This window comes from Eleutherodactylus coqui, chromosome 1 (assembly GCF_035609145.1).
Source record: "Eleutherodactylus coqui strain aEleCoq1 chromosome 1, aEleCoq1.hap1, whole genome shotgun sequence".
NCBI classification, from domain to species: Eukaryota; Metazoa; Chordata; class Amphibia; order Anura; family Eleutherodactylidae; genus Eleutherodactylus; species Eleutherodactylus coqui.
Genome location: NC_089837.1, coordinates 16602218 through 16619234, shown reverse-complemented (window position 1 = coordinate 16619234; position 17017 = coordinate 16602218). Strand labels below are relative to the sequence as shown.

The following is a 17017-nucleotide window of genomic DNA, read 5'->3' as shown; positions in this document are numbered from 1 at the left end:
TATATACGGTACCCCTGTATGCTGCTATATACTATACCCCTGTATACTGCTGTGTACTGCTCTATACTGGATATACTGTAGCCCTATATAATGCTCAATACTATATACTATACCTCTATATACTGCTATATACCGTATATACTATACCCCGGTATACTGCTATATACTGGATGTACTATACTGCTGTGTACTGCTATATACTATAACTCTGTATAGTGCTATATATTAAACCCCTGTATACTGCTGTGTACTGCTCTTGTATACACTATACTCCTGTACACTGCTATATACAGAATACTAGAATCAAGTGTTACTCCTGTAGTGCTTACTAGTATCAAGTGATGTGTTGTATAACTAGTATAAAGTGTTACTCATGTAGTACATACTAGTACCAGGTGTTACCCCTGTGATGTATACCTAGTATCAGGTGTTACTCCTGTGTTATATCAGTAGTATCAGGTGTTACTCCTGTGATGTATCACTAGTATCAGGTGTTACTCCTGTGATGTATCACTAGTATCAGGTGTTACTCCTGTGATGTATCACTAGTATCAGGTGTTACTCCTGTGATGTATCACTAGTATCAGGTGTTACTCCTGTGATGTATCACTAGTATCAGGTGTTACTCCTGTGAGGTATCACTAGTATCAGGTGTTACTCCTGTGAGGTATCACTAGTATCAGGTGTTACTCCTGTGATGTATCACTAGTATCAGGTGTTACTCCTGTGATGTATCACTAGTATCAGGTGTTACTCCTGTGATGTATCACTAGTATCAGGTGTTACTCCTGTGATGTATCACTAGTATCTGGTGTTACTCCTGTGATGTATCACTAGTATCAGGTGTTACTCCTGTGATGTATCACTAGTATCTGGTGTTACTCCTGTGATGTATCACTAGTATCAGGTGTTACTCCTGTGAGGTATCACTAGTATCTGGTGTTACTCCTGTGATGTATCACTAGTATCAGGTGTTACTCCTGTGATGTATCACTAGTATCTGGTGTTACTCCTGTGATGTATCACTAGTATCAGGTGTTACTCCTGTGATGTATCACTAGTATCAGGTGTTACTCCTGTGATCTATCATTAGTATCAGGTGTTACTCCTGTGATGTATCACTAGTATCAGGTGTTACTCCTGTGATGTATCACTAGTATCAGGTGTTACTCCTGTGATCTATCACTAGTATCAGGTGTTACTCCTGTGAGGTATCACTAGTATCAGGTGTTACTCCTTCTCATGAGACAATACACCTGGATGACCCCTCTCCTGTATTGTGCGGCTGCTGTGACTTTGTGATATTCCTCCAAACAGTTGGGTTATTTTTCACGTGGAGCTCGGTCTTCATGGAAGCGTCTTCAGGCGATGTTGTAACCTGAGCCGTATGCCTGTATTATAGGATGTGGTGATCTTCTGTTGGTTCAGGTGATGCTAACTTTCTGACATTATGTTTATGTTGCTTTTATTCAGGACAAAGGAGGAAGATTTGCAAGAACTTATTCCGCCGGCTCAGAACTTCCATTTGGTGCTCTTTTTTTTTTTTTTTTTTACATTTTTTTACCGAAAGGATCAACCACAAATCATCGTCTTTTAGTTTTTAATGGTTGTGTATTTTTAACGTTTTTCCCTGAGAGCTCCTCTGTGTGACCCCCCCCAGGACCCTGGACCCTGGATTTACAGGAAACACTTGTCAATGATGCTGTCCAATGGTACTATTCTCAACACCAGCAACTGTGACCTGGACACGGACCCCCTCCAGCCACACAAGGTGAGCAACGAGGATGAAGAGCGTTTGACTTCACTCGTTATATCTCATTCTGCATTCTCCGCTTAACATGCTGCACACTAGAGTACAGATATTAGGCTCTCCCTAATCCCTAAAATTTAGGGGCAGGGGAACCCGGCATATCCTTCTGCTTAGGCTAGAAAATATGAGCTCAACCACCGGGGCCCCAGACTGCCACATTGCAACAAACTACCCGAGAGATTTTAGAAGCTGCAGAGCTCTTGAAAATGGTGAAGACGTGTTAAAGGTTTTTTTTTGCACAAAAATATTTATCACCTATCTACAAAACAGAAAAATAAATGTATGATTGCTGGGGTTCAACTGCTGAGTCACTCAGGGATCATAAGAACAGCATACCCCAAGTTCTCCACAATGTTTTTGGTTAGATAAGTTATAGCTTACTTACATGACGCCATAAAAATATTTTTCTTTTGCCTGAAAATCTTTTTTACCTGGATCTTCTATACAATAATGTAACTAATATACCGCCCCTATTATAGAATATAACTACTATAATACTGCCCCCTATATACAAGAATATAACTACTATAATACTGCCCCCTATGTACAAGAATATAACTACTATAATACTGCCTCCTATGTACAAGAATATAACTACTATAATACTGCCTCCTATGTACAAGAATATAACTACTATAACACTGCCCCCTATGTACAAGAATATAACTACTATAATACTGCTCCTATGTACAAGAATATAACTACTATAATACTGCCCCCTATGTACAAGAATATAACTACTATAATACTGCCTCCTATGTACAAGAATATAACTACTATAATACTGCCCCCTATGTACAAGAATATAACTACTATAATACTGCTCCTATGTACAAGAATATAACTACTATAATACTGCTCCTATGTACAAGAATATAACTACTATAATACTGCCCCCTATGTACAAGAATATAACTACTTTAATACTGCCTCCTATGTACAAGAATATAACTACTATAATACTGCCCCCTATATACAAGAATATAACTACTATAATACTGCCCCCTATATACAAGAATATAACTACTATAATACTGCCTCCTATGTACAAGAATATAACTACTATAATACTGCCCCCTATGTACAAGAATATAACTACTATAATACTGCTCCTATGTACAAGAATATAACTACTATAATACTGCCCCCTATGTACAAGAATATAACTGCTTTAATACTGCCTCCTATGTACAAGAATATAACTAGTATAATACTGCCCCCTATGTACAAGAATATAACTACTATAATACTGCCCCCTATATACAAGAATATAACTACTATAATACTGCCCCCCTATGTACAAGAATATAACTACTATAATAGTACCCCCTATGTAGAAGAATATAACTACTATAATATTGTCCCCTATGTACAAGAATATAACTACTATAATACTGCCCCCTATGTACAAGAATATAACTACTATAATACTGCCCCCTATGTACAAGAATATAACTACTATAATACTGCTCCTATGTACAAGAATATAACTACTATAATACTGCTCCTATGTACAAGAATATAACTACTATAATACTGCCTTCTATGTACAAGAATATAACTACTATAATACTGCCCCCTATGTACAAGAATATAACTACTATAATATTGTCCCCTATGTACAAGAATATAACTACTATAATACTGCCCCCTATGTACAAGAATATAACTACTATAATAGTACCCCCTATGTAGAAGAATATAACTACTATAATAGTGCCCCCTATGTACAAGAATATAACTGCTATAATACTGCTCCTATGTACAAGCATATAACTACTATAATACTGCCCCCTATGTACAAGAATATAACTACTATAATACTGCCCCCTATGTCCAAGAATATAACTACTATAATACTGCCCCCTATGTACAAGAATATAACTACTGTAATACTGCCCCCTATGTACAAGAATATAACTACTATAATAGTACCCCCTATGTACAAGAATATAACTACTATAATACTGCCCCCTATGTACAAGAATATAACTACTATAATAGTACCCCCTATATACAAGAATATAACTACTATAGTAGTGCCCATATGTACAAGAATATAACTACTATAATACTGCCCCCTATGTACAAGAATATAACTACTATAATACTGCCCCATATGTACAAGAATATAACTACTGTAATACTGCCCCCTATGTACAAGAATATAACTACTATAATAGTACCCCCTATGTACAAGAATATAACTACTATAATAGTGCCCCGATGTACAAGAATATAACTACTATAATACTGCCTCCTATGTACAAGAATATAACTACTATAATACTGCCTCCTATGTACAAGAATATAACTACTATAGTACTGCCTCCTATGTACAAGAATATAACTACTATAATACTGCCCCCTATGTACAAGAATATAACTACTGTAATACTGCCCCATATGTACAAGAATATAACTACTATAATACTGCCTCCTGTGTACAAGAATGTAACTACTATAATACTGCCCTCTATGTACAAGAATATAACTACTATAACACTGCCTCATATGTACAAGAATATAACTACTATAATAGTACCCCCTATGTACAAGAATATAACTACTATAATACTGCCCCCTATGTACAAGAATATAACTACTATAATAGTGCCCCTATGTACAAGAATATAACTACTATAATACTGCCCCTTATGTACAAGAATATAACTACTATAATACTGCCCCCTATGTACAAGAATATAACTACTGTAATACTGCCCCCTATGTACAAGAATATAACTACTGTAATACTGCCCCCTATGTACAAGAATATAACTACTATAATAGTACCCCCTATGTACAAGAATATAACTACTATAATACTGCCCCCTATGTACAAGAATATAACTATTATAATAGTGCCTCCTATGTACAAGAATATAACTACTATAATACTGCCCCTATGTACAAGAATATAACTACTATAATACTGCCCCCTATGTACAAGAATATAACAACTATAATACTGTACCCTATGTACAAGAATATAACTACTATAATACTGCCTCTATGTACAAGAATATAACTACTATAATACTGCTCTTATGTACAAGAATATAACTACTATAATACTGCCCCCCTGTGTACAAGAATATAACTACTATAATACTGCCCCCAATGTACAACAATATAACTACTATAATACTGCCCCCTATGTACAAGAATATAACCACTATAATACTGCCCCCTATGTACAAGAATATAACTACTGTAATACTGCCCCCTATGTACAAGAATATAACTACTATAATAGTGCCCCTATGTACAAGAATATAACTACTATAATACTGCCCCCTATATACAAGAATATAACTACTATAATACTGCCTCCTATGTACAAGAATATAACTACTATAATACTGCCCCTATGTACAAGAATATAACTACTATAATACTGCTCTTATGTACAAGAATATAACTACTATAATACTGCCCCCCTGTGTACAAGAATATAACTACTATAATACTGCCCCCAATGTACAACAATATAACTACTATAATACTGCCCCCTATGTACAAGAATATAACCACTATAATACTGCCCCCTATGTACAAGAATATAACTACTGTAATACTGCCCCCTATGTACAAGAATATAACTACTATAATAGTACCCCCTATGTACAAGAATATAACTACTATAATACTTCCCCCTATGTACAAGAATATAACTACTATAATACTTCCCCCTATGTACAAGAATATAACTACTATAATAGTGCCCCTATGTACAAGAATATAACTACTATAATACTGCCCCCTATATACAAGAATATAACTACTATAATACTGCCTCCTATGTACAAGAATATAACTACTATAATACTGCCCCTATGTACAAGAATATAACTACTATACTACTGCCCCCTATGTACAAGAATATAACTACTATAATAGTACCCCCTATATACAAGAATATAACTACTATAATAGTGCCCATATGTACAAGAATATAACTACTATAATACTGCCCCCTATGTACAAGAATATATCTACTATAATACTGCCCCATATGTACAAGAATATAACTACTATAATACTGCCTCCTATGTACAAGAATATAACTACTGTAATACTGCCCCATATGTACAAGAATATAACTACTATAATACTGCCCCCTATGTACAAGAATATAACTACTGTAATACTGCCCCCTATGTACAAGAATATAACTACTATAATAGTACCCCCTATGTACAAGAATATAACTACTATAGTACTGCCTCCTATGTACAAGAATATAACTACTATAATACTGCCTCCTATGTACAAGAATATAACTACTATAGTACTGCCTCCAATGTACAAGAATATAACTACTATAATACTGCCCCCTATGTACAAGAATATAATTAGTATAATACTGCCCCCTATGTACAAGAATATAACTACTATAATACTGCCCCCTATGTACAAGAATATCATTAGTATAATACTGCTCTTATGTACAAGAATATAACTACTATAATACTGCCCCCTATGTACAAGAATATAAGTACTATAATACTGCCCCCTATGTACAAGAATATAACTACTATAATACTGCCTCCTATGTACAAGAATATAACTACTATAACACTGCCTCATATGTACAAGAATATAACTACTATAGTACTGCCTCCTATGTACAAGAATATAACTACTATAATACTGCCCCCTATGTACAAGAATATAATTAGTATAATACTGCCCCCTATGTACAAGAATATAACTACTATAATACTGCCCCCTATGTACAAGAATATAACTACTGTAATACTGCCCCCTATGTACAAGAATATAACTACTATAATAGTACCCCCTATGTACAAGAATATAACTACTATAATACTGCCCCCTATGTACAAGAATATAACTACTATAATACTGCCCCTATGTACAAGAATATATCTACTATAATACTGCCTCCTGTGTACAAGAATATAACTACTATAATAGTGCCCATATGTACAAGAATATAACTACTATAATACTGCCCCCTATGTACAAGAATATAAGTAGTATAATACTGCCCCATATGTACAAGAATATAACTACTGTAATACTGCCCCCTATGTACAAGAATATAACTACTATAATAGTACCCCCTATGCACAAGACTATAACTACTATAATAGTGCCCCTATGTACAAGAATATAACTACTATAATTCTGCCCCATATGTACAAGAATATAACTACTATAATACTGCCTCCTATGTACAAGAATATAACTACTATAATACTGCCCCCTATGTACAAGAATATAACTACTATAATACTGCCTCCTATGTACAAGAATATAACTACTATAGTACTGCCTCCTATGTACAAGAATATAACTACTATAATACTGCCCCCTATGTACAAGAATATAATTAGTATAATACTGCCCCCTATGTACAAGAATATAACTACTATAATACTGCCCCCTATGTACAAGAATATAAGTACTATAATACTGCCCCCTATGTACAAGAATATAACTACTATAATACTGCCTCCTATGTACAAGAATATAACTACTATAACACTGCCTCATATGTACAAGAATATAACTACTATAATACTGCCTCCTATGTACAAGAATATAACTACTATAATACTGCCCCCTATGTACAAGAATATAATTAGTATAATACTGCCCCCTATGTACAAGAATATAACTACTATAATACTGCCCCTATGTACAAGAATATAACTACTATAATACTGCCCCCTATGTACAAGAATATATATACTATAATACTGCCCCCTATGTACAAGAATATAACTACTATAATACTGCCCCATATGTACAAAAATATAACTACTATAATACTGCCTCCTACGTACAAGAATATAACTACTATAATACTGCCTCATATGTATAAGAATATAACTACTATAATACTGCCCCCTATGTACAAGAATATAACTACTATAATACTGCCCCCTATGTACAAGAATATAATTAGTATAATACTGCCCCCTATGTACAAGAATATAACTACTATAATACTGCCCCTATGTACAAGAATATAACTACTATAACACTGCCTCATATGTACAAGAATATAACTACTATAATACTGCCTCCTATGTACAAGAATATAACTACTATAATACTGCCCCCTATGTACAAGAATATAATTAGTATAATACTGCCCCCTATGTACAAGAATATAACTACTATAATACTGCCCCTATGTACAAGAATATAACTACTATAATACTTCCCCCTATGTACAAGAATATATATACTATAATACTGCCCCCTATGTACAAGAATATAAGTACTATAATACTGCCCCCTATGTACAAGAATATAACTACTATAATACTGCCCCATATGTACAAAAATATAACTACTATAATACTGCCTCCTACGTACAAGAATATAACTACTATAATACTGTCCCCTATGTACAAGAATGTAACTACTATAATAGTACCCGCTATGTACAAGAATATAATTACTATAATACTGCCTCCTATGTACAAGAATATAACTACTATAATACTGCCTCATATGTATAAGAATATAACTACTATAATACTGCCCCTATGTACAGGAATATAACTACTATAATACTGCCCCCTTTGTACAAGAATATAACTACTATAATACTGCCCACTTTTTTCAAGCATATAACTACTATAATACTGCCCCCTATGTACAAGAATATAACTACTATAATACTGCCCCCTATGTACAAGAATATAACTACTATAATACTGCCCACTATGTACAAGCATATAACTACTATAATTCTGCCTCCTATGTACAAGAATATAACTACTATAATTCTGCCTCCTATGTACAAGAATATAACTGCTATAATACTGCCTCCTATGTACAAGAATATAACTACTATAATACTGCCCCCTATGTACAAGAATATAACTACTATAATACTGCCCCCTATGTGCAAGAATATAACTACTATAATACTTCCCCCTATGTACAAGAATATAACTACTATAATACTGCCCCATATGTACAAGAATATAACTACTATAATACTGCCCACTATGTACAAGCTTATAACTACTATAATTCTGCCTCCTATGTACAAGAATATAACTACTATAATGCTGCCCCCTATGTACAAGAATATAATTACTATAATGCTGCCCCCTATGTACAAGAATATAACTACTATAATACTGCCCCCTATGTACAAGAATATAACTACTATAATACTGCCCCCATGTACAAGAATATAATTACTATAATACTGCCCCCTATGTACAAGAATATAACTACTATAATACTGCCCCCTATGTACAAGAATATAACTACTGTAATACTGCCTCCTATGTACAAGAATATAACTACTATAATACTGCCCCCTATGTACAAGAATATAATTAGTATAATACTGCCCCCTATGTACAAGAATATAACTACTATAATACTGCCTCCTATGTACAAGAATATAACTACTATAATACTGCCCCCTATGTACAAGAATATAACTACTATAATACTGCCCCCTATGTACAAGAATATAACTACTATAATACTGCCCCCTATGTACAAGGATATAACTACTATAATACTGCCCCCTATGTACAAGGATATAACTACTATAATACTGCCTCCTATGTACAAGAATATAACTACTACAATACTGCTCCTATGTACAAGAATATAACTACTATAATACTGCCCCCTATGTACAAGAATATAACTACTATAATACGGCCCTTATGTACAAGAATATAACTACTATAATACTGCCCCCTATGTACAAGAATATAACTACTATAATACGGCCCTTATGTACAAGAATATAACTACTATAATACTGCCCCCTATGTACAAGAATATAATTACTATAATGCTGCCCCCTATGTACAAGAATATAACTACTATAATACTGCCCCCTATGTACAAGAATATAACTACTATAATACTGCCCCCATGTACAAGAATATAATTACTATAATACTGCCCCCTATGTACAAGAATATAACTACTATAATACTGCCCCCTATGTACAAGAATATAACTACTGTAATACTGCCTCCTATGTACAAGAATATAACTACTATAATACTGCCCCCTATGTACAAGAATATAATTAGTATAATACTGCCCCCTATGTACAAGAATATAACTACTATAATACGGCCCTTATGTACAAGAATATAACTACTATAATACTGCCCCCTATGTACAAGAATATAACTACTATAATACTGCCCCCTATGTACAAGAATATAACTACTATAATACTGCCCCCTATGTGCAAGAATATAACTACTATAATACTGCCCCCTATGTACAAGGATATAACTACTATAATACTGCCTCCTATGTACAAGAATATAACTACTACAATACTGCTCCTATGTACAAGAATATAACTACTATAATACTGCCCCCTATGTACAAGAATATAACTACTATAATACGGCCCTTATGTACAAGAATATAACTACTATAATACTGCCCCTATGTACAAGAATATAGCTACTATAATACTGCCCCTATGTACAAGAATATAACTACTATAATACTGCCCCTATGTACAAGAATATAACTACTATAATACTGCCCCATATGTACAAGAATATAACTACTATAATACTGCTCCCTATGTACAAGAATATAACTACTATAATACTGCCTCCTATGTACAAGAATATAACTACTATAATACTGCCTCCTATGTACAAGAATATAACTACTATAATACTGCCCCCTATGGACAAGAATATAACTACTATAATACTGCCCCCTATGTACAAGAATATAACTACTATAATACTGCCCCCTATGTACAAGAATATAACTTCTATAATACTGCCCCCTATGTACAAGAACATAACTACTGTAATACTGCCTCATATGTACAAGAATATAACTATAATAGTGTCGCCTATGTACAGCAATGAAGAAACTAAATGTCGTGACATGGCCCCCTCTGACTATATTGCGGTGTGCTTTGTGTGTGTTCGCCAATCTGGCTTTTTACCTGACGTAATTCTTCCATGTAGGAGTGTTTTTGTCCGTCTTTTCATGTTGAACTTGCAGTAGGACCTCTGAATCGGATGTGAACATCGCCTTTAGGGATTAATCCTGTAATTCCGTCATCTAATTTTTGTCATATGATGCTTGATGTGCGGTACGCAGCCCGTGATGGCGTTTACCTTCATGATATGTGTGATCTGAGCTGCGCTCGTTACAGTGTAATCGCACAAGTGTATTATAACTATTAGTGCCCACTACCTAGGCTTCCAGGATTGTGTGAGTCCTAGCGCCTCGGATGATGGCACATATGGCTGCTTTTATACCCGTATATCTATGGGGAGGTTAGTGGTGTTACACGGCTGGTGGCCTGATGTGTGAGCCGGACTGGCAGCCATATTGCTTGTCACACAGCTTTACTACTAACCGTGTTCTGAAGTGTAAGAAAACGACTTGCTTTTACTTGGATATCTGAGAGTATAGAATGTATAGAAGTATGTGCCCCCTTGTCCCGGCCTCCATTAATAGGTGATACTTGAGTCTTCTCATACATTGTACAGACACGCTCCAGCTCACTCTTGACTGGAGTTATTCTTTTTACCCTCAAGGCTTCCTTACAATCTTGGGATTTTCCCTGTAAGACAAAGAAGCTGCGGATAACCGTCTACATAGCAGGTGCAATACTGGATGGGCGGACCCCCTCCGATGATGGGTGTACAGTGGAGGTACGGAAGACTCCATAAGATCACCAACCCACCGTTATCTTCCCAGTTAGTCGCTGTATTACCTGCAGAGGGCCTTGCTGATCTGACCAGGAAGCCCAGCAGTCAGATAAGCAGCTCAAGATTAGTATTACCTACAGTATGGGATTGTCACTTCTCTATGCAGGCAGTTTAGGGATGGCCCACTAGGTCAATAGAGAATCCTTGGTTCTGACTATCCCAGAGGATATATTATGGTGCAGACTATCCCAGAGGAGATATTATGGGGTAGACTATCCCGGAGGAGATATTATGGGGTAGACTATCCCGGAGGAGATATTATGGGGTAGACTATCCTGGAGGAGATATTATGGGGTAGACTATCCCGGAGGAGATATTATGGGGTAGACTATCCCGGAGGAGATGATATGGGGTAGATTATCCCGGAGGAGATGATATGGGGTAGACTATCCTGGAGGAGATGATATGGGGTAGACTATCCCGGAGGAGATGATATGGGGTAGACTATCCCGGAGGAGATGATATGGGGTAGACTATCCCGGAGGAGATGACATGGGGTAAACTATCCCGGAGGAGATGACATGGGGTAGACTATCCCGGAGGAGATATTATGGGGTAGACTATCCCGGAGGAGATATTATGGGGTAGACTATCCCGGAGGAGATATTATGGGGTAGACTATCCCGGAGGAGATATTATGGGGTAGACTATCCCGGAGGAGATATTATGGGGTAGACTATCCCGGAGGAGATATTATGGGGTAGACTATCCCGGAGGAGATATTATGGGGTAGACTATCCCGGAAGAGATATTATGGGGTAGTCTATCCCGGAGGAGATATTATGGGGTAGTCTATCCCGGAGGAGATATTATGGGGTAGTCTATCCCGGAGGAGATATTATGGGGTAGTCTATCCCGGAGGAGATATTATGGGGTAGTCTATCCCGGAGGAGATATTATGGGGTAGACTTTCCCAGAGGAGTTATTATGGTGTAGACCATCCCAGAGGAGATATAATGGTGTAGACCATCCCAGAGGAGATATTATGGTGTAGACCGTCCCAGATGAGAAGCTGCCGGTCAGACCGTCCCAGATGAGAAGCTGCCGGTCAGACCGTCACAGATGAGAAGCTGCCGGTCAGACCGTCCCAGATGAGAAGCTGCCGGTCAGACCGTCCCAGATGAGAAGCTGCCGGTCAGACCGTCCCAGATGAGAAGCTGCGGGTCAGACCGTCCCAGATGAGAAGCTGCGGGTCAGACCGTCCCAGATGAGAAGCTGCGGGTCAGACCGTCCCAGATGAGAAGCTGCGGGTCAGACCGTCCCAGATGACAACCTATATATCAGAGCTATCTCAGTGGAGATCCCATGGTTCAGCGGAGGACTTTTTATTATTGCAGGGACCTAGCGGAGGACTGGAACATTTCACTGGACCAAAGCATTGGACTGACTTGCTGACTTGTTGGAGGACTATCAGGGGTTGAACTAGCTCTGAATGGGACCAACGGGTGGGACTGGCCTTGAAGAGGACCAGGAGATCAAACTGATGTAATGGAGAACCAGATAATCACAATGTCTGGTCATAGTAATATGAATTTATGGAGATGTTCAGTGAGTGTTATGAGCTCATGGTGATGTCTAGTGGTGTAAATCTGAGATTATGCTGATGTCTGTCAATGATGAGGTCATGCTGATATCTGGTGATGCTGCTTTGGGGTCATAAGGATGTTTGATGTTATGAGGTTATGGTGATGTGTGGTGATGGTTATGAGGTTATGGTGATGTGTGGTGATGGTTATGAGGTTATTGTGATGTGTGGTGATGGTTATGAGGTTATTGTGATGTGTGGTGATGGTTATGAGGTTATGGTGATGTGTGGTGATGGTTATGAGGTTATTGTGATGTGTGGTGATGGTTATGAGGTTATTGTGATGTGTGGTGATAGTTATGAGGTTATTGTGATGTGTGGTGATGGTTATGAGGTTATTGCGATGTGTGGTGATGGTTATGAGGTTATTGTGATGTGTGGTGATGGTTATTAGGTTATTGTGATGTGTGGTGATAGTTATGAGGTTATTGTGGTGATGGTTATGAGGTTATTCAGATGTGTGGTGATGGTTATGAGGTTATTCAGATGTGTGGTGATGGTTATGAGGTTATTCAGATGTGTGGTGATGGTTATGAGGTTATTCAGATGTGTGGTGATGGTTATGAGGTTATTCAGATGTGTGGTGATGGTTATGAGGTTATTCAGATGTGTGGTGATGGTTATGAGGTTATTGTGATGTGTGGTGATGGTTATGAGGTTATTCAGATGTGTGGTGATGGTTATGAGGTTATTCAGATGTGTGGTGATGGTTATGAGGTTATTGTGATGTGTGGTGATGGTTATGAGGTTATTCAGATGTGTGGTGATGGTTATGAGGTTATTCAGATGTGTGGTGATGGTTATGAGGTTATTGTGATGTGTGGTGATGGTTATGAGGTTATTCAGATGTGTGGTGATGGTTATGAGGTTATTCAGATGTGTGGTGATGGTTATGAGGTTATTCAGATGTGTGATGATGGTTCTGAGGTTATTGTGATGTGTGGTGATGGTTATGAGGTTATTCAGATGTGTGGTGATGGTTATGAGGTTATTGTGATGTGTAGTGATGGTTCTGAGGTTATTGTGATGTGTGGTGATGGTTATGAGGTCATGGTGATGTGTGGTGATGGTTCTGTGGAGTCATGGTAATGTATGATGTTATTAGGTCATGATGATGTCTGGTGATGCTTCTGTGGGGTCATGGGGATGTGTAAAGATGGTTATGAGGTCACAGTCATGCTTGACGATTGTTATGAGGTCATGGTGATGCTTCTGTAGAGTCATGGTGATGTTTGATGTTATGAGGTCATGGTGAAGTGTGGTGATGGTAATATGAATTTATGCAGATATCTAGTGAGGGTTATGAGCTCATGGTGATGTCTAGTATTGTAAATCTGAGGTTATGCTGATGTCTGTCAATAATGAGGTCATTCTGATGTCTGGTGATGGTTAAAAAGGTCATGAAGATGTCTAATGATGGTTAAGGTCATGGTAATGTCTAATGACGGTCATGAGGTCATGGTGATGTCTAATGACAGTCGTGAGGTCATGGTGATGTCTAATGGCAGTCATGAGGTCATGGTGATGTCTAATGACGGTCATGAGGTCATGGTGATGTCTAATGATGGTCATGAGGTCATGGTGATGTCTAATGATGCTTCTGTGGAGTCATAGTAACATAGTTTGTAAGGCCGAATGAAGACAATGTCCATCTAGTTCAGCCTGTTTTTCCTCCTGTGGTGTTGATCCAGAGGAAGGCAAAAAACCCCAAGAGCAGAAGCCAATTAGCCCTTTTGGGGGAAAAATTCCTTCCCGACTCCCTAATGGCAATCGGACTAATCCCTGGATCAACCCCTAATAGTTGCTACCTGCCTGTATACCCAGATTAACAATTAACCTAAGATTTATATCCTGTAATATCCTTCCGCTCCAGAAAGACATCCAGTCCCTCTTAAACTCCTCTATGGATCCTGCCATCACCACTTCCTCAGGCAGAGAGTTCCACAGTCTCACTGCTCTTACAGTAATGAACCCCCTTCTGTGTTGGCGATGAAACCTGCTTTCTTCTAGACGTAGCGGATGCCCTCTCGTTACCGTCGCAGTCCTGGGTATAAACAGATCCTGGGAGATCCTTGTATTGTCCCCTAATGTATTTATACAGAGTTATTTGGTCGCCCCTTAGCCGTCTTTTTTCCGGGGTGAATAATCCCAGTTTTGGTGCCTCTCTGGGTATTCCAGTCCCTTCATTCCATGTATTAGTTTAGTTGCCCTTCTTTGAACCCCCTCAAGCACTGTGACATCTTTCCTGAGCACCGGTGTCCAGAACTGTACGCAGTATTCCATGTGAGGCCTGACAAGTGCCTTATATAGTGGGGGGATAATGTTCTCGTCCCTCGCCCCTATACCTCTTTTAATGCACCCCAAGACTTTATTTGCTTTTGCAGCTGCTCACTGGCATTGGTTACTACAGTTAAGTCTACAGTCCACTAGTACCGTCAGGTCTTTTTCCATATCCATTTTCCTTAGCGTTACCCCATTTAGTGTATATTGGTGACATCCGTTTCTCCTGCCCATGTGCATGACCTTACATTTATCAGCACTGAACTTCATTTCCCATTTTCCTGCCCAAGCCCCCGGCTTATCTCGGTCCGTTTGTAGCCGCACATTGTCCTCCGTTGCATTGATTATCTTGTATAATTTTGTATCATCTGCAAATACTGATATTTTACTGTGCAGCCCCTCTATCAGGTCGTTGATAAATATATTGAACAGAGTGGTGATGTATAATGATGGTTATAAGGTCATCGTGATGTCTAATGATGGTTGAGGTCCTGGTGATGTCTAATGATGGTTGAGGTCCTGGTGATGTCTAATGATGGTTGAGGTCCTGGTGATGTCTAATGATGGTTGAGGTCATCGTGATGTCTAATGATGGTTGAGGTCATCGTGATGTCTAATGATGGTTATAAGGTCATGCTGATGTCTAATGATGGTTATAAGGTCCTGGTGTTGTCTAATGATGGTTGAGGTCCTGGTGATGTCTAATGATGATTGAGGTCATCGTGATGTCTAATGATGGTTATAAGGTCATGCTGATGTCTAATGATGGTTATAAGGTCATGCTGATGTCTAATGATGGTTATAAGGTCATGCTGATGTCTAATGATGGTTATAAGGTCATGCTGATGTCTAATGATGGTTATAAGGTCATGCTGATGTCTAATGATGGTTATAAGGTCATGCTGATGTCTAATGATGGTTATAAGGTCCTGGTGTTGTCTAATGATGGTTATAAGGTCCTGGTGTTGTCTAATGATGGTTATAAGGTCATGATGATATTTAGTTATGTAAATATGAGGTCATAGCTATGTCTGCTGATGGTTAGGAGGTTGTAGAGTGCTGGGAGTTATAATTGGGTTGCATAAGTGTGTAGTGGTAGTTACTGCTTCAGCCAAAGTAACCCTTTATCCATGTTGGTGCTGGTAAGCTATACTTGGGCTGTATCATTGGTAGATTGCGACCTTGCTTTACTTGCAGCCCTATATGGCACTACACATTGTTATATCGCCATGTGTTGTCCCGAATGTGGATATAAGCCGGCCACAGCTCACCTCCACTCTCCTATTAGCGAGGGCTGGGTATGCTGGCGTCAGGCTTTCTCCTGGCAGTCGAGAGGTTACAAATAAAGGGAAAATGTAAAGACAAGTTGTGGAGGTGGTGGGTGGAGGAGACCGCCAGATGTTTGACTCTGCTGCCAGATGCACCGCAGGGCTCACCAGTGCCGTAAGCCCTCTCCAGTAACCGACACATGTGTTTCCCATTATCCAGATATTTACACGTCACCTGCCAATGTGCTGGAGAATAAAGGCGGCTTGTGCAGGTCATACTAGAGCCCCCCAGCCATCTAGAGATTCGTAGTGCCCCCCATTGGAAGGGGTGCTCATTACAGGCCTGGTG

The 17017-nt window shown here is 38.1% G+C and overlaps 1 protein-coding gene across 3 annotated transcripts in view; it reads left to right on the top strand.

The window, feature by feature from the left end:
• DNMT3A (DNA methyltransferase 3 alpha) overlaps window positions 1–17017 on the top strand; it is a 355992-nt gene that overhangs the window by 39841 nt on the left and 299134 nt on the right. For all 3 annotated transcript variants that reach the window (XM_066594397.1, XM_066594395.1, XM_066594394.1), the window contains exon 2: window positions 1474–1771. In XM_066594397.1, the coding sequence (XP_066450494.1) occupies window positions 1697–1771 (75 nt within the window). In that variant the 5' untranslated portion in view covers window positions 1474–1696. The remainder of the gene's footprint in view (window positions 1–1473; window positions 1772–17017) is intronic.